The following is a 23856-nucleotide window of genomic DNA, read 5'->3' on the forward strand; positions in this document are numbered from 1 at the left end:
TCTTACTCTTGTGCACTCTGAAGTACCAGAGTTGGAGCTGTATGTCAGATGTAAAAGTGATCTCATGGGGATGGACAAGTAACTAAGATTTTTAATAATTGACCTTTTATAATGCGTAATTACTAATATAGATAATCTTGACTTAGTCAACTTTAACCCATGCTTATAATAAGCAGCAGACTAAAGAGTATTTTTTTTTCTTACCGCCATAATCTCATGGTCATGTATTTGCTTGTACAGATACCTTCAGACCTTCTGGATAAAGAATTTCTGCCTATTCTACAGGAGGAGCCCCTGCCGCCACTGGCTCTTGTGCCCTTTACAGAAGAAGAACAGGTTTGTGTCTAGCTTTGAGTCTAGGTTGGATTCCTGTTCCTTCCCACAGAGGCACAAACCCTGGAAATTACTTCTGAGGCCCTGAGGGGAGGCCTGCATTCCCGCAGGTCAACTTCCTTCTTACTATTTTTTAGTATGTGCACATACACTTGAACTAAGTTCTATGTTAGAATGGAAACTGATAAATTTATATAGAATAAGGAAAATAATTCTGGATTTTTAAATACAATGTGTACCATCTTTTAGAACTTAACTTGCATTGAGAAACTGTTCTGAGAAGTTCTTTTACCAAAAAAATGTTTTTCTTCATAATTAATTGGTAACCAACATATTCTGCCACTAAAGGAAAATGCAGCTGTTCAGCTGAAAATGTTTTAAAATTCGCCAATTTAAATAAATATCTTGTTTTTTGTTTGTTTGGTTCTTTTTTGGCCACACCTGGAGGTAACCAGGGGTTACCCCTGGCTCTGCACTTAGTAATCACTCCTGGATAGCTCAGGAACCATATGGGCTGCCGTGGATCAAACCCAGGTCGGTTGTGTGCATGGCTCACACCCTACCCACTGTACTATTTTAGACGCTCCGGTGCCTAAAATTGTGAGAAAACAACATCTTTGTATTGGAAAGTAGATTTTCTGTTTGAATATAACTAAATGAAAGGCTTTCCAAGTAAGGAACTTACTGATGATTCACTGTATCTTTGTCATTCTGTTGCTCATCAATTAGTTTGAGTGGGCACCAGTAACGTCTCCATTGTGAGACTTGTTACTGTTTTTGGCATACCAAATACACCACGAATAGCTTGCCACGCTCTCCCATGCGGGCGGGATACTCTTGGTAGCTTGCCGGGCTCTCCGAGAGGGACAGAGGAATCGAACCATGTAAGGCAAATGCCCTATGCGCTGTGCTATCGCTCCTACCGCTTATAATGATGATTATAATGGAGAAATAAAAGTTCTTGAAATGCCAATATAAATGAGGAATCAGAAAATCTTTTAGAAACAGTTTGATTGAGCCACAATTCAGAAACTTGCTCCTTTAAAGTTTGCAATTCATCGTGTTGACGGAGTCGCACAGCTGTTACCACTGAGTAGCCCTCAAGCGCTTCTTTCCATCAGGAAGTTTTGTGACAGCCTGGATGTTTCTTCTGTCCTCTTGCTGTGTTTTGCTTAGGAGGTCTGTCAGTAAGAGCAACCAAAGCCCTGCAGGGAAATATTAAAGAAATCTGCTTTCCACTTGGTGCTCTTCCCTGAAGCCGCAGCTCGGCGCGGGGATGAAGTATGCTGCATCGTTCACTGCCGGTTCAGGTGACTGGCCCAACCCTTGGTGGCGCACAGTCCATTCAGTAACCTTCCTCGGGTCTCAGACGCTGGTACCTGATGAAACTCTCTACAGTTTCCTGCTGAGGCGGAATCTCTGCTCCTAATACTGGAGAACAAGCTGTGACAAAAATAAACATTGTCATTGAAGTGGGATTGTGGCTGCTGTAATGCTGGGAATACAGATTGACAGTGATCCCACATGACAGGTGTGATCGATAAAAGGGGAATGGGACCTGATGGCATGGAGCTCACCAGTGGCAGTGCTACGGATTCTGCTGACACTGGGAGCTGTTGCTGCTCGGGGGAGCGCAGGTGTGGGAAACCCAAGAGCCCAGGATCCCTCGGTAGCTTTGAGCTCGCTGAGCAGCGAAACTGGCTTTGTGCTGAACTGCCATTAGTGTCTGGCCCTCTGCGGAAGATTCTCTTTACTGCTGTCTGGTTTCTGGCTGGCAGCGTGCTGCAGCGGCCTTCACAGCAATTCAGCACGCCTGCTGCTTTGCATAAAACACACCTCGGCACACAGCTAGCATTCTTAGCAGCCTGCTGAAGGTCTTGAGAAGTTAATTTTCTGGCTCTGAGTGCTTCATACCCTGAATCCGTTACTGAATCTTGACCCACTTGGGCACTGTGTATTGAAGAGCCCCCACCCAGCGCTTTTGGCCTTGGCTGCGCGCTCAGCCATGGCTTGGAGATACGGCAGGGTCGCCCTTGCCAGCTCCACGGGAAGCCCCGTGAGAGGGACAGCCTCAGCACACACGGCGATGGCCTGGGAACAGCGGGCTGTGGTCTGCTGCATAGTTCAGATTGTCTGATCTCACATGGAACCTGGAGGAAGACCTGGGCCGGGGCTGATGCTGCTACTTCTAAAATAGTAACCTTGGGGGCGGAGGGCTTGGACAGCAGGTAGGGTGTTTGCTTGCAGGAAGCCGACCTGGGTTCCATCCTTGGCATCCCTTGTGGTTCCCTGAGCACCAGGAATGATTCTTGAGCACAGAGCCAGGAGTGAGCCCTGAGCCCCACTGGATGTGACCCCCAAAATAAAGTAAATAAATAAATAAAAGCATATGGCAGCCACCAGAGAAGGAAGGAGAGGGCCAAGGAGAATACAGAAGAACATGGAAAATTCAAAATGATGACATAATTTGTGTCTGTTGTTTTCAGAAACAAGATTTCTCAAGGCCAGCGATGTAGCCTGGCGGTAGAGCATGTGTGAGGCCCTCGGGTTGGTCCGGGCAGTGCTCAGAGAGCACCTCCTGGAGGAGCTCAGGGACTGTTTCGGCTTTTTGCTCTGGGGACACTGTGACAGCAGTAATTGTTCCCAGGGCTTCAGCATTTCAAAGCATATGCTCAGTCCTTCAGTTATTTCCCTAGCCGCTTTACATTTTCCCAAACCTTATTAGGTATTTTCAAATTATTTTTTTTATAGTAATTTAAGCCAGGTTGTTCTTACAGGCAATATAGAAGAGGTTGTCATTTTCAAGCCACTCTTTTTAAATTTCTGATTAAGATGATTATTTTAAAAAAAATTATTAGTAACTAGTGAGATTGAACTTGTTTCAGTGTTTGTGGATCATTACAACAGTGTTTTTTGCCTTTTTTGCTTAGCCATTCTTTTGATAGGTTTTTATCATGTGCGTTGATTTATAATTTCTTTGTATTTTGTTTAAAATTTTCAAAATACTGTTATAGAAAGTACTCATTTATTGTAGAAAGTGCGGATTATATCCTAGAAGAAAATCTCACCCTTAAGCTCACTCTGAAGTAAACTTTTGTTTCTGTTTTTCGTTCGCTTTTGGACCTCACCTGGGTGTACTCAGTGCTTATTCCTGGTTCGGTTCAGGGATTACTCCTGGCAGAGCTCAGGGGACCTTATGTGTTGTTGGGGAATCAAACCCAGGTTGGTGCAAGGCAAGCACCCCACCTGCTGTACTATAACTCTGTCCCCAAGGTAGTGTTTCTTTGCAGAGGTGTCATGTCCCAGTCCCCTTTCTGGCCATACCTGGCGGTGCTCAGGGGTGGCTCTGCACTCCGGGAATCACCCCTGGCAAGCTCGTGGGGGACCACAGGAGATACTGGGGATGGAACCCTGATTGGCCGCGTGCAAGGCAAGCACTGCACCTGCTGTACTCCGGCCCCTCTCCTTTAAAAATTTTTTATTTGAGGCACTATAAATTGCCATGATGTTAATGATACTGTGATTTGATTACTGTTAACTGTATGGTTTGTGCGTACAGTGTTTCAACACCACACCTCCACCATTGTGCCTGCATCCCTCCATCATTGTCTGCCTCCCTAGCCCCAGCAGCCCTCTCTCTGCCCTTGGTAAGCTGGGTTTCTCTGTAGTCTGCCTTTGCAGATCTCTAGTTGTTGAAAGATTGCACACTATGATCAAGGGGCATTTATTCTAGAATGCAGGGTGTATCAACCTAGGAAATCAGCGTCACACTCCATTACTAAATGGAGGGAAAAACAGCGTGATTTGATACAATATACACTTCACAGATCTTATGGTAAAACACTGAGAGAACAGGAGTAGCAGGAAACGTCCTAGTACAGTTAAGGAAAATTTATGAAAACTTATAACCAATATCATGTTCAGTGGTGAAAGACCACTGAACACTTTCTCCCAAAGGTGACGGAACAAGGTGCCTGCTTTCCACTGCTGTTCTCTAATGCTGTGTTGCACGTTCTAGCTAGAGCTGTCAGATAAGAAAAAGAAGCAAGGTGACGATCATACAGGAAGATGTCAGGTTGTCTTATTTGCAAATACTATCCTCAGCAGAAAATTTTAAAGAACAACAGCAACACTAGTCTTTGAGCATTCCTAATAAATAAAGCCAGTTGTAGGATACAGGTTCAGCACCAAAAATCAGTTGTGTTTCTACAGTAATGGATACAGCGTAAAGGAAATTAAGAAAGGGGATCTATTTAAAACAGTATAGAAATTAGGATTACATTTAGCCAAGGAGATATAAGATTTTTACACTAAAAACTACAAAACTTTTGGAAGAAATAGAAAAAGCCCCTGAAGAAATGGAGAGGCATTTGTGATCATTAAACGTTGAAGGATTTGCTCAGTAGTCTGCATACAGCCAGGGTAAAGTCACTACTAAATCTCAGTGATTTGGGGGTGGGTGGGTGGGGTGGGCGGAGAAAATTTACAAAGCTGATCCTAAAATTCATGTGGAATTTCTTCTTTTTTGTGAGGTGGGGTGCTGCACCCGCCAGTGCTCAGGGCTCACTCCTGGCAGGGGCTGGGTACCATACTGGGTGCTGGGGATAAACCCTGTCAGCCACAAGCAAGGCAAGTGCCATTCCTGCTATACTATTACTTCGGCCTGTCATACGCAATTTCAACTAGCTCTGAATAGTCAGTTTTGGGAAAAAGAACAAAGCAGGAGGAATCCCGTTTCCTGTTTAGAGCTCGAATATTACAATAATCAAGACTGTGAGGAGCAATAACCCGGTAGATCAGTAGGGTATAATATATCAGTAGGGTATAAAAGTCCAGAAATAAAATCAAAGTGCTTCATTTGCTTTCAGGACACTTTGTATAAGTTTTGTTTCACTGCCTCCTTAACTGAATTACTTCAGCATTACATTTGGTAATGTTCAGTAGTTTTCTTACTCATTTTGGGGGAGATGGGGCTACACTTAGCTCAGTGCTCAAGGTGTCATGCTTGACCATGCTTGGGGGCCCTTTTGTGGTCCTGTGGTTGGGGTAGTGACTATAACTGCATGCCAGGCAACCACATGCCACCCTATAAACTATCCCTCCAGCCTCTAAATGGATCATTTTAAAAAATAAGTGGCCTTAAAGTCAGTATCGGCAGAACAGTTGTGTAATAGGAGATTTGTCCCTGTCACTTGTCTCTCTTTATGGTGGCAGTCAGTTTTTGCAGTTCTGCAGGTTTTTCTAAGTGTTCAGAGAGCGTCTCCCCTATCATGCTATGTGAAATGAGTCAGAAAGAGAGGGACAGACATAGAAGGACTGCACTCATTTGTGGAGTATAAAATAATATCACATGAGGCTGACACCCAAGGACAGTAGATACAAGGGCCAGGAGGATTGCCCCATAGTTGGAAGCCTGCTTCATGAGCGGAGGGGAGAAGGCAGATGGAATAGAGAAGGGATCACTAAGAAAATGATGGCTGGAGGAATCAGTCGGGATGGGAGATGCATGCCGAAAGTAGATAATGGACCAAACATGATGACCTCTCAGTGTCTGTGTTGCAAGCCATAATGCCAAAAAGTAGAGAGTATGGGGAATATTGTCTGCCATGGAGGCAGGGGGAGGGTGGGAAAGGGGGAGTATACCCAGGTGGTGGGGAATGTGCACTGGTGGAGGGATGGGTGTTTGATCATTGTGAGATTGTAACCCAAACATGAAAGCCTGTAACTATCTCATGGTGATTCAATAAAATTAAAAAAAAAAAAAAGAGAGAGAGAGAGCATCTCCCTCCCTCCTGGTGCAGGTGATGGTGGATGAGACGTTACTCTGCTCTTCTATGACTGAAAGGAAAGTCAGTCAATGAAAGAAAATCGTGTGTTCCATAGTTGCAGTTTGCATTTCATTCTCTAGTGCTGTGGAGAGTATTTTTTTAAATGTTTGCTAATCATTCTTGGCTGTGTCAGTTTTTTTTTTTTCTTTTTTTCTGTTTGGGTCACACCCGACGATGCTCAGGGGTTACTCCTAGCTCTGCACTCAGGAATTACTCCTGGCAGTGCTCAGGGGACCATATGGGATGCTGGGAATCAGACCTGGGTCGACCGCGTGCAAGGCAAATGCCCTACCTGCTGTGCTATCACTCCAGCCCCGGCTGTGACAATTTTTATATATATATATTAATAAATATCACTATCACTCTCATCCCATTGCTCATTGATTTGCTCGAGCGGGCACCAGTAACATCTCCATTGTGAGACTTGTTACTGTTTTTGGCATATGAATACGCCACGGGTAGCTTGCCAGGCTTTTCCATGTGGGCGAGATACTCTTGGTAGCTTGCCGGGCTCTCCAGGAGGGGCGGAGGAATCGAACCTAGGTTGGCCATGTGCAAGGTGAATGCCCTACCCTCTGTGCTTTCTCTCCAGCCCATTAATAAATATATACATAAATATAATAAATATATATTAATATTTTTCTTGATTCATGTTAATGCTTAGGAGCCAACCTAACATGTTTTCTGGGTTTTTAAAATTACATGTAACTTTTTTTAATGCAGAAGCTAATTTTCATATAGTTTTACATACCATTGTTCTCCCTAAGAGTTGATGTGACTCACCAAGATAAATACATGGCACTGGGGCCTGTGCCCAGGACCTCTTGTGTCTGTTTTCAAAGTCATTGAGCCACCTGTGTCCTTTCTCTCTGGAATCCCTAATTTGTCAGAACTGTCTCAGTTGTGCCAGTGGCACTAGGGTTTGAACTCACTGACTTGTGCTTGCTTTTGTCCATCCTCCATCCTCCAGTTTGCCAGTTTCACTGCTTCTTGGTTATTTTTCCAATTTCTTAATTTATTTAGATTTTTTTAAATGATGCTTGGAGGCTACTCCCAGCAGTTCTAAGGGACCATCTATGGCCGGGCATTGAACCCAGACCTTTCACGTGCAGAACATTTGCTCTAGCTCTTGGAGCTATCTCTCCTGCCCCGTTCTTCCAAATGTCTTTTTGGGTGGTTGGTGGCAGAATCATCCTTAAATATGCTCAGGGTGACCACCTTGGGTGTTCCTTGGTCAGCAGGGCCCGTCGTGTGAGGGTCTGAGGCTGCTGTGCCACTTGGGTCCACAGGCTGCCAGCAGTTCTGGGGGCCCCTTGGACGACACCTGTCTATTTCTAGGAGGTTATTGGTGCAAGAGCTTGTTCATGCATATACAAGGCATGTGCCTTAACCTCGGTACCAAGCCCCAGTCCTGATTCTTAAAAAAATTAGATGCATGTTACTGATTCTGTGTTTTCTTCAGGAAATGTAGATATTAGAGACTGAATTGTGGATAAATACAGGAGTTACCCTTGCAGGACAGGCTTTTGGGAGGGTGGGGTGTCTTTTTCAAGCAGTGCTTAGGAAATTACATAGTACTAAGGATCAAACCTAGGGTTTCTACATGCAGATAGTGTGCTCCAGTGTTTTGAGCCCTCTCCCCAGCCTCCAAGGTAGAAGTGGAACCATCATGAAATACACCGTAGCAATCTTAGCTCTAAAATATCTACGGCTACCAAGAGTTGGGAAATACTGAATGTATTTTAAAATGAGCCCTGCTGATCATCTGTAACTAAGATTGTTATGTAGTAACAAATGTAGTAACAAATCCTTTGAAAAATCAAAGATGGTACAACAGATGCCTCATGGAAATTGTTGGTTAACAAGTTGAGAAAGATTAAAGGAAGATATGTAGTACACATACCACCAAAATTAGTTCTGGAATGACTACAGGCATTTGTCTTGTTTTTGGCTTTCCCAAGCAACTTTCCAGTGGTCCAGAGGCCACCCCAGACAGTATATGGCTAGTGGAGCAGGAGAATTCACTGCTTAGACATGGCATTACTAGGGCCACCGGACAACACTAGCTGTGCTTGTGGATCTCCAGGACTATACCTGATAGTGTTTGAAATGGTGGGGGAAGAATGTGGTGCTGGGTAGTGAACTCAGGTCCTATCATATGCTAGGTATGTACCCCTAACCACTGAGCAACCTTCCTGGCCCTCTGTTGTTGTTGCCTTTTGAAATTCATTTTGGTGGGGGGCCTCACCTGGCAGTGCTTGGTGACTTTGCACTCAGTGATCACTTCTGGCAGGTCTCTGGGGACTGTCTGGGATGCTGGATATCAAACCCCCATCTGCTGAGTGCAAGGCAGATGCCTCCCTACTATATTACCATTCCAGCCCTCTTTTTTTTTTTTTTCAATATGAAAGTTGTTTTAATGAATTAACTTGCTTCCTATAGTTCTAGGGACATTTAAGTATTTTCACTGTGGTGACATGATCAGCAGGGCTCATTTTAAAATACGTTCAGAATTTTCCATCTCTTGGTAGCCATTGTTATTTATGAACTGTGTTGGAATGGGGCAGTGCTTAAAGCTGGCAAAAGATTCGTGACTATCTTTATTTCTTTTGGTTTTGGGGACACACCCTGGAGCACTTGGGTGGTATTCCTGGATTTTGCGCAGAAATGACTCTTGGTATTGCATAGGGGGACCATGTGTGTGGCCGGGGATTCAAACTGGGGTTGTCCACGTGCACAGCCAGTGCCTTACCTCCTGTACTATCTCTCTGTCCCCAGGACTCAGGACTATTTTCATGACAATTCTTTGTATGGTCAGTTCCCCTTTGGCAGTTGTTTGATTGTTCCTAGAGCTCTGATTACCTCTCACCTGATTATTCCTTTGGGGGAGGTGAATACTTGTACAGCAAATAGATTATTGCCACAGACCTTTAAATTTCCTGAATTTATCTGGTGTAGGTATTTCATCTTTAAAATGCAAGTTAATTTTGTGTTATCTCTCTATATATAATTATCTGTAAAATAATAGAGGAAAGATGTTCTGGAAAAACTTAATGTTTAGTTTGAGAAGCACAGATCTATGCATGGCATCTGTTTTACATCGAAACATTACTTCATAAAACATGTGTGTCCTTGAGTAGATAATAAATGCACATACATAAAAGTTTCCATGAGCTTGCATATTGAAAAATCAAGTCTGTTATTCACCAGACTCTCTTATTTTGGGTTCACATATGGCGGGTGGCCCTCATGCCTCACTCCTGGCTGTGCAGGGGTCACTCCTGTAGGTGCCTGTGGGACCATGTGTGCTATAGGGAATGGAGCCCTGGTTGTAAGACCAAGTAAGTGCCTTAACTCCTGTACTACCTACCTGTCTACCCCTGTCACTCAAACTCTGAAGCTACCTATTCTTCCTCAGATGGCCTCCATTTCCGTTTCCCTGTGTTCTTTTCCAGGGGTTTAAAATATGGCTCGAGGTATTTATATACTTATGTGTTCACAAATGGTGGTATACTATGTATACAGTTGTATACCTAATTGTTATCACCTGAACAATTGTTTAGGAGATAATGAAAAATGTTGCCTTAGCTTCTGTTATGTGCCAGTCCCTATTCCAAACTCTTTGATGTTCAAGTGCTTGTAATAACTTATGAGGTAGTTATAAATATACTATGCTAAGTGTGCTATAAATATTCCTTCCCACATATAAATATGGAAAATGAGACACAGAATTGAGCCTATGAATGTGCTCCAGCCTCTGGATGTGTCTTCCTCCAGCGAAGCCTGTGCTTTATATCTTCCAGCTGTCAAATTGACCACATGAAATAAGGTTTTCTTTAAAAAAAAAAAACTTTTAATTTTTATGACATTGTCATTTACAAAATTGCTCCTAATAGAATTGTTTAAGGCATGCAGTGTTCCAACACCAGTCCTGTCACCAGTGTGAACTTCCCTCCGCCAGTGTCCCCTGGTTCTCTCCATCCCCCAGCCGCCCCCTTGGCAGGTATAGAACAAAGTTATCTCATACTACTTGCTCCAACAAAACATTCGCACATGGAATGATCAGAAAATAAATCCGTAGAAGTTAGTTTGTGATGATTAATTACCAAGTGATTTTTACCTAATATAAATAATGTAAATTCATTATTGAAGATATATAAAAAGCCTTTAGCAAGCTAGGAATAAATATACCTTTCTTAATCTAGTAGAGGGCCAGCATGTGCAATATTAGTGAGTGCCATAGTCAGTGTGGCATGTTGGGAAGTTTGTCCTGTCCTTCAGAGAAACTCTCTTAAATGTTACATGAAATAAGTTTTTATGAAGTAAAGATGGGTGAATATTAGCAGTTCAGTATATTTCAGCCTAGAAAGTAGTTCTCTCAGTTTTTAACAGCTGCATTGCATTCCCCACATAGAGATGATCATGATTTAAAGAAAGCTGCTATGGTTTCGATAATATGGTTCCAATAGTATTTAAGTTTATATTATTGGTGTACAAAGTTACTGCAGACCACCGCCAAAGATGATCATGACTTTTATCGTGACTTTCAACCTCTTGGTTGACAGGGATGCAGTTAAAGATCTTTGTGCTTCTGTTAGTTTTCACAGATATAAGAATGTCATATCCTGAGACTGTGGCCATGTGGTTCGACGGAAAGGTTGCTTGTCAGGCTGCCCTGTGGTTCAAAATACTACGGTTCAAAATACTGTTACTGACAGCATATCAAACGTCTTACTATACTTCCTTCATTATTCAGTTGACGTCTAGAGGGCTCATTTCCAACTATCCGTGTCATAGTGGTCCCTTCTCCGTACTAAGCCCCAGGTTGTGGCGGCTTCCTGCCTTAGAAGCTGCCCTCATCGTCATCCCGCCCTCATCTTCTGTTCCGCTTTTCTCTCTACAGCTTTATTACATTGATTGGGTGTTACTTTCACTAGTAAGCTGAATAAGACAAAAGTGATCAATGCTCTTTAATACTACACTTGAATCGAACTTTTTGGTGTCGAATTTCTGCCTTCCAGGGAAGAACCCTCTGAAACCTGATTTTTGACCGAATTTTCTGTTTTGGTCCACCTATGCGACACATCTGCTTTCTGATAGAGTAGCCTTGGTGCTTCCGCACAGAGCCTGGCGTCCTGCGAGGTGCTGGTTTTCATTATTTGCGGATGTGAAATGTTCATTTGAAATTTTCAGCAAAAACCAGGTTTAAGTAGTATATTGTGTGCCCGCGGTTACCCATGGCGTCTGGTAATTAGATGCCCTTTTGTAGATGCTCTGGGCGATGAGAAGAGCCACGTGCTGTTTTATTCCGCTCATTTTTCCTTTCCTTTCTTGGCAGAGAAACTTTTCCATGTCTGTAAATAGTGCTGCTGTCCTGAGGTTGACAGGACGAGGAGGAGGAGGAACGGTGGTGGGGGCTCCCAGAGGTCGAAGTTCTTCACGAGGGAGAGGTGAGTTTGCATGGAATCGTGGAGGAGGAAAAAAACTGCCCTTTCATCTGAACTGCATGCCAAATAGGCTGAATGATTGATTTTTGACCCATTTCTTGAGTTAGCTGCTCTACAATTCTTGGTTTGGAGCATAGCAGTACTATCTCTAGTTCAGAGAGAGAGGAGTGTGAAGGATTCTAGAATTTTCTAACTAACTTTGGTAAATTCTTAGCTACATTCCTTGTCCCCAGGGAGCCTGGCACTTTAGGAGCCAGAGTTTCCGGAAGTCCCTTGACTGCCAGTACGGCACCAGAGTCCTGTGATCCTCTCTGGCCTGTGTTTCCTGAGCCACAGGCCAGGAGTGTGCCAGTCAAGGGAGGCTTTCATCAAAAAAGCTCTTACTGGGTGCCTATGAGGGGTAAGGTGCTGGCCTTGAATGTGACTGGCCCAGGCTCAATCCCCGCATCCCATATGGTCCCTTGAACACCATGAGGAGTGATTCCTGAGTGCAGAGCCAGGAGTAAGACCTGAGCACCTCCAGGTGTTGTCCCTCTTGTCCCCCCAAAAAAAATTAAATAAAAAATTCTTAACAATATTTGGGCTTCTACAGGAAGTAGAATAAAAAATAATTAGCAGGAATAATTTATGTACCGGGTATCTGGCAAGCTACTCGTGGCGTGCTCGATATGCCAAAAACAGTAGCAACTAATGGTCCTCATTCCCCTGACCCTGAAAGAGCCCCAAATACACCATTGGGCTATACTAGCACGAGACAGGGACATGAATGGAGATGTTACTGGCACCCACTCAAGCAAATCAATGAACAAAGGGATGACAGTGATATAGAATATATGTAACCCAGAGGTTCCCATACTTACTTGGCCTAGTCCCTCTTTTTCAAGGGGAAAAAAAATGACTCAACTCTTTAGATGTTCACCTTCTTTCAGCAAACAGAAAGCACTGCCCAGTTGTGTCTGAGGTGCTCTGTCCCCCTGGGTTGTGCCATTTCTTTTGGGGATGAGGAGGGGCCAGTATCAATCACTTTCTGAGACTTAAAAGTGTTTCGTTGTTCTTAAGAAGGATTCTTTTTTTTATTTTCTTCTGATGCTTGCTTCCTATTTTGGGTTTATTGACTTTATGCTATGTAAAGGCAGTCTTGATATTTGTAATGCAAGTATCTGAGCACTTGTTTAAATCTAGCAATAACCTAAAGATATCTTATCGTTTCATTTAAAAGATGTTTTAGAAACGGATGAATTGGGTAGTTGAAAAGACTGGCCTTTCTCTCCACATATCACACCTTCCAGACGGGCACGAGCACAAATTTGGCGTATTTAAGACATATTTAAGTAGTGTCTTACTAATTGTCTGACTTGCACCTAGTCTTCAGACGCTCTAGCCCGTCGCACGTTCCTGTGAAGACCTTGCAGGTGCTCTAAGAAAGGGCAAGCTGACGTTCTCCGCCTGTAGATGGAGTGCTCCTACAGGGTTGGATATGTGTTTCTCTAGCAGTCAGTCTCGGAACAGTTGTTTCATTTGTAAAATCTGTTAGAATTCTCTTTTTAAAAAAATAAGGGGAAGATCAAAACCCTTTCTGATAGACGGCTGGTGGTGAGGCCTGGGCATGTGAGTTCGGAGCCCTGGGTGCAGAGAGCTTGGCTGCTCCGTGACGCACAGTTCCGGAGCTGGCTGTCAAGTGAGTTTCTTGTGTGTCTCTGTATTGTGTGGCAGGAAGGGAGGAGAGACTCTTCAGGGCGATTTTGCCTCTAGTGCTTTTTAGGTCAAGTCACAGACCAAGAGATGTTAATAGTCAAGAAATGGGACTCAGAGCCAGCTGTTTGTGTCCCTCCAGTGACCCATCAGCTTAGGTGCAGCAAATACCCACCAGCTCATCTAAACAGGCTTTCAAATCCATATGGAGGGATGAGTGGCTCGGTGCGCTGAGGGCTGGCTCTCGTTTTGGAGCACCATCGGGCAAAACTAAAATGAAACAACTTTCTGTGCTTTGTAGGTTTTGTTGTTGTTGTCTTTAGTAAGCGAAGGATTTCCCGTAGGCTAGGGTTCCCATCCAGAGTTCATCCACTCTTGGTTGTTGGGCCACACTCCCTCCTGTGCTCAGGGCTGACTCCAGGGATCGCTCCTGGCAGGGCTCTAGTGATCACGTGTGGTGCCGGGGATGAGATTCAGGCTGGCCGCATGCGGGGCAAAAGCCCTGCCCACTGGACTGCCTCCTGCGCCCACAATTGCTTTGGTTTCATTTTGCTTGGGGGCCCCCGCCAAGCCATACTGGAGGACTCATTCAGAACTTAAGCAACCATGTGGAAAATAATAAATATTGTAAATAGTGACTTAGTTAGCATATTGTTATGGAAGAATTTAGTTAAGGGAATGAACTGACTTTATGAAAACTATTTCTCGTTTCATTTTTTTTTTTCTTAAAGAAATATTTTATTGAACCACCGTGAAAACAAAAAAAATACAAAGCTTTCAGGTTTAAGTCACAGTCAAATACTGATTAAACCACCATCCCTTCACCAGTGCACCCGTTCCACCACCAAGAACCCCAATACACCCCCCTCCCACCCCACCCCCATCTAAGTAGCTAATGATATTCCCATTATTCCCTATATATATTGAGTACATTTCATATTTCCATACAGAACTCACTATTATTGATTGGAAATTTTCCCCAACAATCATGCCTGCTGAATAGGCATCATCTAATAATTTCTCTTCATTGGTAAGAGTGAAGACTTTGAGTCCGCGTGGCCGCGATAGCGGCCGCGTGGTTTTGGGTTTCTAATATTTTAGCTCAGATCACAGTCAAAATGGATGGCTGCAAGAATCCGCTCTGGTGCCAAAATGGGTTAGGAGACCTCAGGATCACAGTCAATAGGCGCGGAGGCTCTGCTTCTCGTGCCGCGGCTCTCGGTTCATCTCTCGTTTCATTTTCTAACTGTGATTCTTTTTGTTGGTCTCATAAGACCATCCACCAGTCTGGGTGGGTGATAGGACAGCAGGTAAGCTGAAGACCCAAGTTTGATCCCTGGAACCCCATACGGTTCCCTGAGCCTACCAGGAATGATCCCTGAACTCAGAGCCAGGGGTAAGCCCCGAGCACTGCTGGGTGTGATGACCCCCCTAGCCCCCCCAACCCCCAATAAAAGTCCACCAGTCTGTGATTTTAGTTCCTCACTTACAGTTCATTTACCTTAACTTACTGTTCAAGCAATTATTGTGACTCCTTTTTGCATGAACAGTTCATATTAGATGATTATCTTGGTTCTTTCCAACATAAGGAAATTTTGAAAAGAAAATTGACTGCCAGACTTCTTATGAACTTGTGAAATTAAAACAAGCAGCAAAACAAAATATAAGTGTCATCTTTGTCTTCTGGCTATATAAAAAAGCATATCATAAAACTGTCAACCACTGTTTTTGTCACCATTAGAAGGAAGTACATTTTAGGGCTAGACGTACATTACAGTCACAGTTACATTACAATTACAGTCACAGACGTACATTACAATTACAGTGGTAGAACCTTTACCATGTATGTGTGAATGAGGCCCTAGGTTCAGTTCTTGGCAATTCCCCACCCTCACAAAAAAAATATTTATTTCAATGTCCCCAAGAATAGGATGAAGTCTCAGACAGTAGGACAGCCTGTAAACATTGTCTTCATGTTGTATGGGAACAACATTGGTAGGTAATTATAGTGGCTTTGTACTTTGAGGTAAGCCTTATGTTTCACAACTGGAAAACTCTAGAATCTTAATCTTATGTGTCTACTTATAAAAATTTTTAGTATGCTAAAGAACCAGTGCCAGTGTTATATCAGTGGCAGAAGACATCTTATGTAGTGTGCTTGTCTTTCAAAACTTGAAGACGATTTTTCTTTTTTTTTTTTGAAGACGATTTTTCATTGTTAAGTTTTCACACTGAAACAGTTTTTCAAGGTGCTTAATGGTTTTCTAGGGGAAATTGTTCTGTAAAGCCAGAGAATAGGTTTCCTTCCAGCGGAGAAGTCATTGCTGTGGGTCAGCCCTGTGTTGCGTGAAAGTTTGCTTGCGAGTACAGAAGTTAAGGTGCTAGCCTTCTGTCCAGCCAACCCCAGTCTGATGCCTGGCACTGCATAAGGTCCTCCTAGCACCACCAGAGGTCGTTCCTGAGCCACGGACAGGAGCAAGCTCTGAGCATTGCTGGGTGTGGCCCAAAGCAAAACAAAAAATTGATATTACAGGAGGTTGGCAGATAGTGCCCTGCTGGAAGCACATGCCTATCCTATACCCCGCCCGGCTCTCTTCCAGCGCCACGGGACCTCCCGAGCATTGTTCGTCTAGCAGCATTGCACCCTGGGCTTCCTGAGCACTGCGTGAGAAGCCCACCCTCCCCTGAAAATTGTATGATGTTGTGTTAGGGTCTCCAGTAAAGTGTATGTATTTCCTAAGAAGAGGGCTACTGAAACTGGGGTTTCACTTTAACTCTTTTCCTAAGGGTGTGGGAAGGCTTGGGCCATGCTCAGAGGCTGTTTCTGGCTGTATGCTTAGGGGTTACCAACCCTTGGCAGTAGTCCAGGGGTAGGGATTGAACCAGAGGTGACTGCATACTTCAGGCAAAGGCCTAAACCCCCTATGTCTCTCTGGTCCTTACTTTGATCTCTTTTGTTGGTTGGTTGGTTTGTTGTTTGGGCCACACCCACCGGTGGTCAGGGCTTACTCTTGACTCTGCACTCAGGGATCACTCCTAGTGGGACTCAGGGTATCCTGGTGGTACGGGGTGCTGGGGATCAAACTTGGGTTAGCAGCAGCAAGGTACACACACTACCCATTGTGCTGTGGTTCTGGCTCCACTTCACTGATTCTTAGAGTTTCGCCTTTGTCCACATGTTCAGTTTTCAGAAGAGGAAATACATACCTAGGGGGAGTCAAGATCACTTACATATAATTCTGTTACTTAGTTTTGCATTTGGTAGGAAATTCATGTAAAATATAACATGTGTAACTAAAAATTCAGAGTCACTTTTTGATCACTTGTAACTAAGGAAAAGAATTGCTACCTAAGTATGTAAAATTATTCTTTGCCCATTTATATTTAAATTTTGAAGTACACTTAGTGGTCTCTTCAAGATCGATCACATTTATCATTTTACTTTTGGTGATTTTACTATGTGGGAGAAACTCATCCATGTCTGATGGTTAAGGTTTTATCTAGGTATAAATAGGTCCAGATACCTCTCTCCTTTCCTTTCTTTCTTGCTCCATTTTTCTAGCTGCTTATTAGAGCAAGGTTGCATTCATTAGTTGGGCAGCATTTGGTCTGTGCAGAAAGCCTGCAGGGCATTCTGTCCTGGATCTGGAATTACGTGTCTTTTCCTCCTGCCCCAGCTCTTGCACCTGTATCCTTGAGGTAATAAGAGTATTTTACATGTATGCTGTTCAGTGCTTGTTACTCAGCAGGATAATGGATATTTATCTTAAGACCGGCTCTTTAACCTCTGTGACTTCACAGTGTTTTCACTCAGTTGTTCTATCTGAATTTATTTTCCCAAACTTCCATTGGGTGGTTTCTAGTTTTTAAAATTGCAGTTGTTTCTGGTTCTTAAAATAAAAACATCTTTACCTGTACATAACTGCACATTTGCATGATTTTTCTTTTTTTTTTTTTTTTTTTTTTGCTTTTTGGGTCACACCCAGCGATGCTCAGGGGTTACTCCTGGCTCTGCACTCAGGAATTACTCCTGGCGGTGCTTGGGGGACCATATGGGATGCCGGGGATCGAACCCGGGTCGGCCGCGTGCAAGGCAAACGCCCTACCCGCTGTGCTATCGCTCCGGCCCCTGCATGATTTTTCTGTTTGGGTAGACTTTAGTTAACACAGTTTGGTTTGGCCTAACCAAAATTGCCTTAACTAGAGGCCAGTTTTGTTCTTGAAACACTTGGCCATTGTCTCCCTTCACCCACACACCCTTACCACCTCTGTGCTTTGAATTCAGTCTCAAGTTTTCCTTTTTGTTTTTTATGATTCTAGCAAAAGTGAAAGAGTGACTTGGTTGCTGTGGCATATCTTTTTTATTCGTTTTGTTTTTGTGGAGGAGGAAGGTGGTGCCCAGGATCAAACCCACGGCATGTGCTCTCCTGCTGAGTCAAACCCTTGGCCATAAAAATTTAGAAAACTTACCAAATTGACAGTTTAATGTTGACCCTATCCATTTGTCCTTTCTGTGGGATTAGAAAAATCATTCAGCATCTGTGCTTGGATTTTGTACATTATCTTCTTGAACTCTCCAATTCTTCTATTTTTGTTGAAAATAATTCTGTAGAAAGTAATTTATAGTAATGGTTTACTGATCTTTTTTTGTTTTTTTGTTTTTTGTTTTTTGTTTTTGGGCCACACCCGGTGGTGCTCAGGGCTTACTCCTGGCTCTGCACTCAGGGATCACTCCTGGCTGGGCTCAGGGAACCAAATGGGGTGCCGGGGATCGAACCCAGGTCGGCCACATGCAAGGCAAGTGCCTTCCTCGCTGTACTATCTCTCTGGCTCCCGGCCTTAGAATTTTACTCTTAAACTTTAAAATTGTTAAAGAACTTGTTACTAACGCTGTTTCTTGTTCAGAACTAGAATTGTACCGATGGTATAATCTCATTTTCGTTTTCTGATCTGTTTTCAATTTCCTATGGTTTCGCTACTTGCTAGTTATTTAAGTGCCATCATCTGTCTCAGGTATAAAGATCCATCAGGCCTCAGGAAATTACTTAAATGTAGACATCCTGCTTTGTGCAGAGGCAGAACTGCAAAGATTACTCTTGGGTGTTGAAAACGTGCCAGATACTGACAGCTGACTATCATGTGTTCTGTTTTTTTATTTCCAGGCAGAGGCAGAGGTGAATGTGGTTTCTACCAAAGAAGCTTTGATGAAGTAGAGGGTGTGTTTGGTCGTGGAGGTAGCAGGGAAATGCATAGGTCGCAGAGCTGGGAGGAAAGGTAACTGAAAGATCCAAACCTTGATATAAAGCTACTTGGTGTCAAAAAACTCACTTTCCCAAGGGTACAGTTCAGCCTTGGAGTGCTTGCCTTGATTTGTGAGGCCCTGGGTTCAGTTCCTGGTGCCACGAGTTAAACAATCCACATTTTTCCTTCCTCCCTCCATCCCTCCCCTTTCTGTCATCTCCTTACCCTCTCCTCTCTTCTGTGTCTCCCCCTCCCCCTCCCCCTTCTCTCTTCCCCTGCTACTCTCTCCTTCCTCCTCTTTCCCTCTATTTCCTCTTACTTCCTCTGCTCCCCCTTCCTCCTCCTCACCTCCCTCTCCCCCTCTTTCTTCCCCTGCTCCCCTCCCATCTCACCTCCCTCTCCCCTTCTCCCTTCCCCTGCTCTTTCTCTCCTTCTCCCCTTCTCCATCTCCCTCCCCTTTCCTTCTACCTCCCCTCCTAAAGAATATTTTGAATGGCCAGTGTGAATGCTTTGTATGCAGGAAACTTATCTTTGATTCCTGGCAGTATATGGGCCCCCGAGCCCCTGAACACCACTGTGTATAGCCCCCAAACCGGGAAAAAAATAAGTGCTGTTCATTTTGTTGAGCATCAAGTTTTATGTTAGAAAATTTCAAGTGTAAGGCCAGAGCTAGAGAGTACAGGGGAAAGCCGTCTGCATTGAATGTCACTTAGCCTCCTGGTTTCGTCCCCAGCACCAAGTGTTTAAGGTCCCCCGAGCACTGCTAGGTGTGGGGCTCCACTCTAGCCCCTCCAGACTTATTTATTGTCTTTGGGGATGGGTCCCAGCCTGGAGGTGCTCACGGATGACTCCTGGTTCTGAGTGGCTTCTAGTGGCTTCAGGGCCGTATATGGTGTTTGGGGGATGAAATCAGATGGTTACATGCCAGGCAAGCGCCTTTCCCGTGGTGCTATTGCTCTGCGACCTCCTCCATCCCCTCCCAGCCCCCAACACACATATAGTAAAAATGGCCCCAACTTAAGGTAGTAAGATTTATTTTTGTCTTTCACCACACCTGGTGGTGCTCAGAGCTTTTCTTGGTGGGGCTCAGGGGACCTTAAGTGGTGCCAGGGGTCAAACGGGGTTGACCGTGTGCACAGAAAGCACCCTCCCCTCTGCTGCCTCTCGGCCCCGGGAGGAATGAGCTTTTGAAATCAGTAATGGAATTTGTTAGTTGCCAGCGTAGCTATTTACTTAGCATTTATTGGAATGCATTGACATTTTATTGGTTGTTGCTATTGTAGCATCTTCTCCGTGTTTGGAGTTTATATGAAGTATAAACTACATAAGTAAGCAAGTGGCGCAAGTATCCCAGTGTGGTGTGTATAATAGGAAGCAGTAGGAACCAAGCCACACCAAGTACTGAGTGCTTTTTAATGCAGTCAGGTACCCACAGGTAATACTCTGCAGCCTTTCAGAGTAGGATAGTTTTTTACTGGTGTGGGAAATACATTCGAGGAGCTGCCTAGAAAACTGTACTGTAAGTATCTCATTTCTTGGTGGGGAGAAACGAGCTCTTGGCAGCTACGACCATAGACGTGTGTCTCCACCAGTGTATGCGCTTTTCTTTGGCGCACATGTTAGGCAACAGTCATGCATTTATTTCATAGTTTTATAGTTTAGAAGAAGACTAAATTCTTCCAGAGAATGATAGAAAATCGTGTTTCGTGGATTGGTGATGTTATTTTCAATTTTTGTTGAAGCTTTCTTTGTTTTTTGTTTTTTTTTTTTAGGGGAGACAGACGTTTTGAAAAGCCAGGACGAAAAGATGTAGGTAAGGCTCGTTACAGTTTTGAAGACGTTTTTTTCCCTGGACTTGGACGCTGTTCCCCGTAGGCCCAGGCCAGCTCCTTGCGCTCTGTTCTGAGCAGGGCGAGAGGAGCCGGAACCTCTCCAGCAGGTGGAGTCGCAGCATTGCCAGATGGCGGCCTCTGGCTGCCCGAGGGCTGGAGTAGGGGAGACCAGGGAGGACGAGCCGGCTGGGGATTCGTTACTCAGTTTTGTGTGTTCTTTGCAGAGCAGATACTCTTTACTAAGGCTGCTTTGTTTACTGAAAATTCAAGTTAAGAACAGATCTAATAACTCCTAGTGTAGTTAGCATCTTACAGATGAGAAAAATTAGGGGAGATGGTAGAATGTTTGCTTTATGTCAGCGAGGCTGAAACTTTGACCATTACTAACTTAGTAATTTTTTAACTTTTTGTAGTATAATTTTTTTTTCTTGAGATGAGGACATTCACAATAAATTACATAGGGCTAATTAGGAGAGAGGCAGTAGATGTCATGCAAGGTTTCAGTGTCTGGCGAACTGACCGTAATTTATGTGTAGTGACAGGTCGTGCTTCTGACTAACGGGACTTACATTATGGACTGCTAGTAGGCATAACATGAAAGAAAAATATGTCAGTTCATGGCACTCTCAGAATTAGGGAAGTTGCCATACATATTTTCAGTTTCTAGAATTACCAAAAAATTACTCTGACTATATCTAAAAGTTTGATAATTTGTATCTAAAAATAACAGTATACTACATGTTACTATTCTCCGAACAGTTTGCAAATTATTTTAAACATTATAGGTGATTATAAGTAGCTATAATGGTCTGCATCATATCATTTTAACGTGCCAGTGATTTAAATTATTTTCTGACATAGCATTGGTACTCATCAGTTGTTTTTATATTTAAGAAAAGCTGTATGGTGGGTAGGGCACTTGCATGCGTGCAGTTGATGACCCAAGTTGCATCCCTGATACCCCAGATGGTCCCCTGCGCTGTGCCTGGAGAGATCCCTGAATACAGGACCTGGAGTAAGCCCTGAGTTCTGCTTGGCATTGCCCTTGGTCCCAGCGGGTGGGGTGGGGTGGGGTGGGGTGGGGGGAGGGGGAGATAAACAGACTGAGAGAAATAGCACAGGGGCTGGAGTGATAGCACAGCGGGGAGGGCGTTTGCCTTGCACACGGCTGACCCGGGTTCGATTCTCAGCGTCCCATATGGTCCCCCCGAGCACCGCCAGGAGTAATTAATTCCTGAGTGCAGAGCCAGGAGTACCCCTGTGCATGCCGAGTGTGACCCAAAAAGCAGAAAAAAAAAGAGAGAAATAGTACAGGGATTAAAGTGTTTGCTTAGTGTCCCACCAACCCTGGTTCTCTCCCCGGAACTGTTTCTGATCTCCCAATCATGGCTGGGGTCAGTCACTGCAAGAATAGCTCCTGAGCACTATTGGGTGAGGCCCAACCTACACCCACCCTCAGCCAGGAAAAAAACAAGAACAGAAAAAAAGCCATCAAGGGGCTAGGTTGTGACTTAGTAGAATCGCCTGCACTGAATGTTGGAGGTCGGCTTCAGTCTCACATGAGCTAGGAGGGGTGGGGTCTGAGGCACGGGGAGGACAAATGTCGGAAAGTGAGTGTGGTGTGGGGCTGGAGTGATAGCACAGTGGGTAGGGCGTTTGCCTTGCACGCGGCCAACCCGGGTTCAAATCCCAGCATCCCATATGGTCCCCTGAGCACTTCCAGGGGTAATTCCTGAGTGCATGAGCCAGGAATGACCCCTGTGCATTGCCGGGTGTGACCCAAAAAGCAAAAAAAAAAAAAAAAAAAAATTGTGGTGTTCGGAAGCTTGGAACCAACTGGGTGGGTGAGCTTTTGCTGGTTGAACAACTTTATTCATGCTTTAGATCATTTGTCAGGATCTCTGCTACCATCTGTCCTTTATTTAATACTCTGGCCAGTGGATATGGAAAGGTAAGGAGATTTAGAGAGTGCAAGGTTTGGAATCAGAAGATAATGGGTAATTGAAATGCTCAAAGACATAATAGTTACATAGTGAATAGAGGTGATAATGCCTTTTTTATTTTTAAGGAATGAAAGTATATGGATTCATTATTCAACAATTACTGAATTCTTACTCATAGTTGCCTTGTGCCAAATATAAATAAATATAAATAAATAATCCTTTGATGTGTGACAGATTATGTCTTCCAGTGTTTTAAAAGGTTAGCTATGGAGTGGAGCTATTGTAATTTGGTATCAGAATTAGATGGGGGTGGGGATCAAAAAAGAGTTTAAGAGCAGGAAAGCAGTCTTCTCTGTGACATTTAAAATCACAGTATGGCAACATCGTGGTGATGGAGCTGACTCTGCCTGCAGGAACTGTCAGGTGGTAGTGGTCACTTAGAATGTTATTACGACTAGCCATCGAGTATGTGGCTCAGTGGTAAAATGCATTCCTTGGCATGCATAAGAGACCTGGGTTCGATTTTGGGCACCACAAGTAACAAAAACAACATCTGCCAGAACTAAAGTGTCCTCATTAAGTCCAAGACTTCCTTTGCATGTCCTCAAGGGGTAATGTTTACTCCGGGGGCCACTCACCTCCTGAAAGGGTCCATACCGTGGCACATTTGAAGCTCCTCGTGGGAGAATACATGAAATAAATGGGACTGTTTATGTAGAGGCAAGAGTGGACAGGCCAGAGTGGAGGCAAGAGAGTTTGTAGGGTCACTCTTCACAAATATTTGCTTAGCAATCATGTGAAAGAGGAATTAGACTTGATCTCTATGAGTTTAGTGGGTAAGGAGGAAGTTCTTAATGCAAGTTTTTAAAGCCCAAATATGACTTGGTTGCCTTGGAAAAGTAGTGTTCCCTTTTCATGAGAATAAATTGGTACTTAACATAGATTTACTTACATAGATTAATCTATTAAAAACAGGTACGTTGAATTTTTTATCTCCAGTGGGGGAAGGATCATTGCAGAGTTTCATGGCATTTTTGTTTTAACGATATTAATCCAGTTGGAATAATTTCCTTAGCCACCCTCTATCAGGGTTTTTTCCCTTTGGCCTCTGTAGGTGAGTTCCAGAAAACTTAAGTTGATGAGAAATGGTTAAGAATATTGAAAAATTGGGCCAAAGAGATAGTACAGTGGCTAAAGCCCTTGTTTGTGGTAGATTCAAGTTTGATGCTTGTCATCAGGAGTGATCTCTGAGTGCAGAGCCAGGAGTTCTCCCTGAGCACTGCAGGGTATAGTTCCAAACATCCTGGGGTTGGGGTGGGGGCATGGTACTAGTGAATCTGAGCTTTTGTTTTTTGTCAAACCCACTTTTTGGAAAAGAACACTGCAGCCCAGGATTTGGAGGGGGAGCAGAAAGGGCTGGCATGCCTGCCTGTCAGTGAGCGAGCACGTACAGTGTTGGCCTGCGGCCCTGGTGGCCCCAGTCCCCTGGGCCTGAGGAGCACGGCATTACCAGCTCAAGCACTGACTCGTCCAGCCCAAG

The 23856-nt window shown here is 44.0% G+C and overlaps 1 protein-coding gene across 5 annotated transcripts in view; it reads left to right on the forward strand.

The window, feature by feature from the left end:
- The window catches only part of GIGYF2 (GRB10 interacting GYF protein 2), a 142643-nt gene that overhangs the window by 47880 nt on the left and 70907 nt on the right, over nucleotides 1–23856 (forward strand). For 4 of the 5 annotated variants that reach the window (XM_055119839.1, XM_055119840.1, XM_055119842.1 and 1 more), the window contains 4 exons: nucleotides 241–336; nucleotides 11500–11611; nucleotides 18463–18574; nucleotides 20314–20354. In XM_055119839.1, coding sequence (XP_054975814.1) covers nucleotides 241–336; nucleotides 11500–11611; nucleotides 18463–18574; nucleotides 20314–20354 — 361 coding nt within the window. The remainder of the gene's footprint in view (nucleotides 1–240; nucleotides 337–11499; nucleotides 11612–18462; nucleotides 18575–20313; nucleotides 20355–23856) is intronic. The other variant, XM_055119843.1, reaches the window with a different exon arrangement.

This window comes from Sorex araneus, chromosome X (genome assembly GCF_027595985.1).
Source record: "Sorex araneus isolate mSorAra2 chromosome X, mSorAra2.pri, whole genome shotgun sequence".
Taxonomy (NCBI): Eukaryota; Metazoa; Chordata; class Mammalia; order Eulipotyphla; family Soricidae; genus Sorex; species Sorex araneus.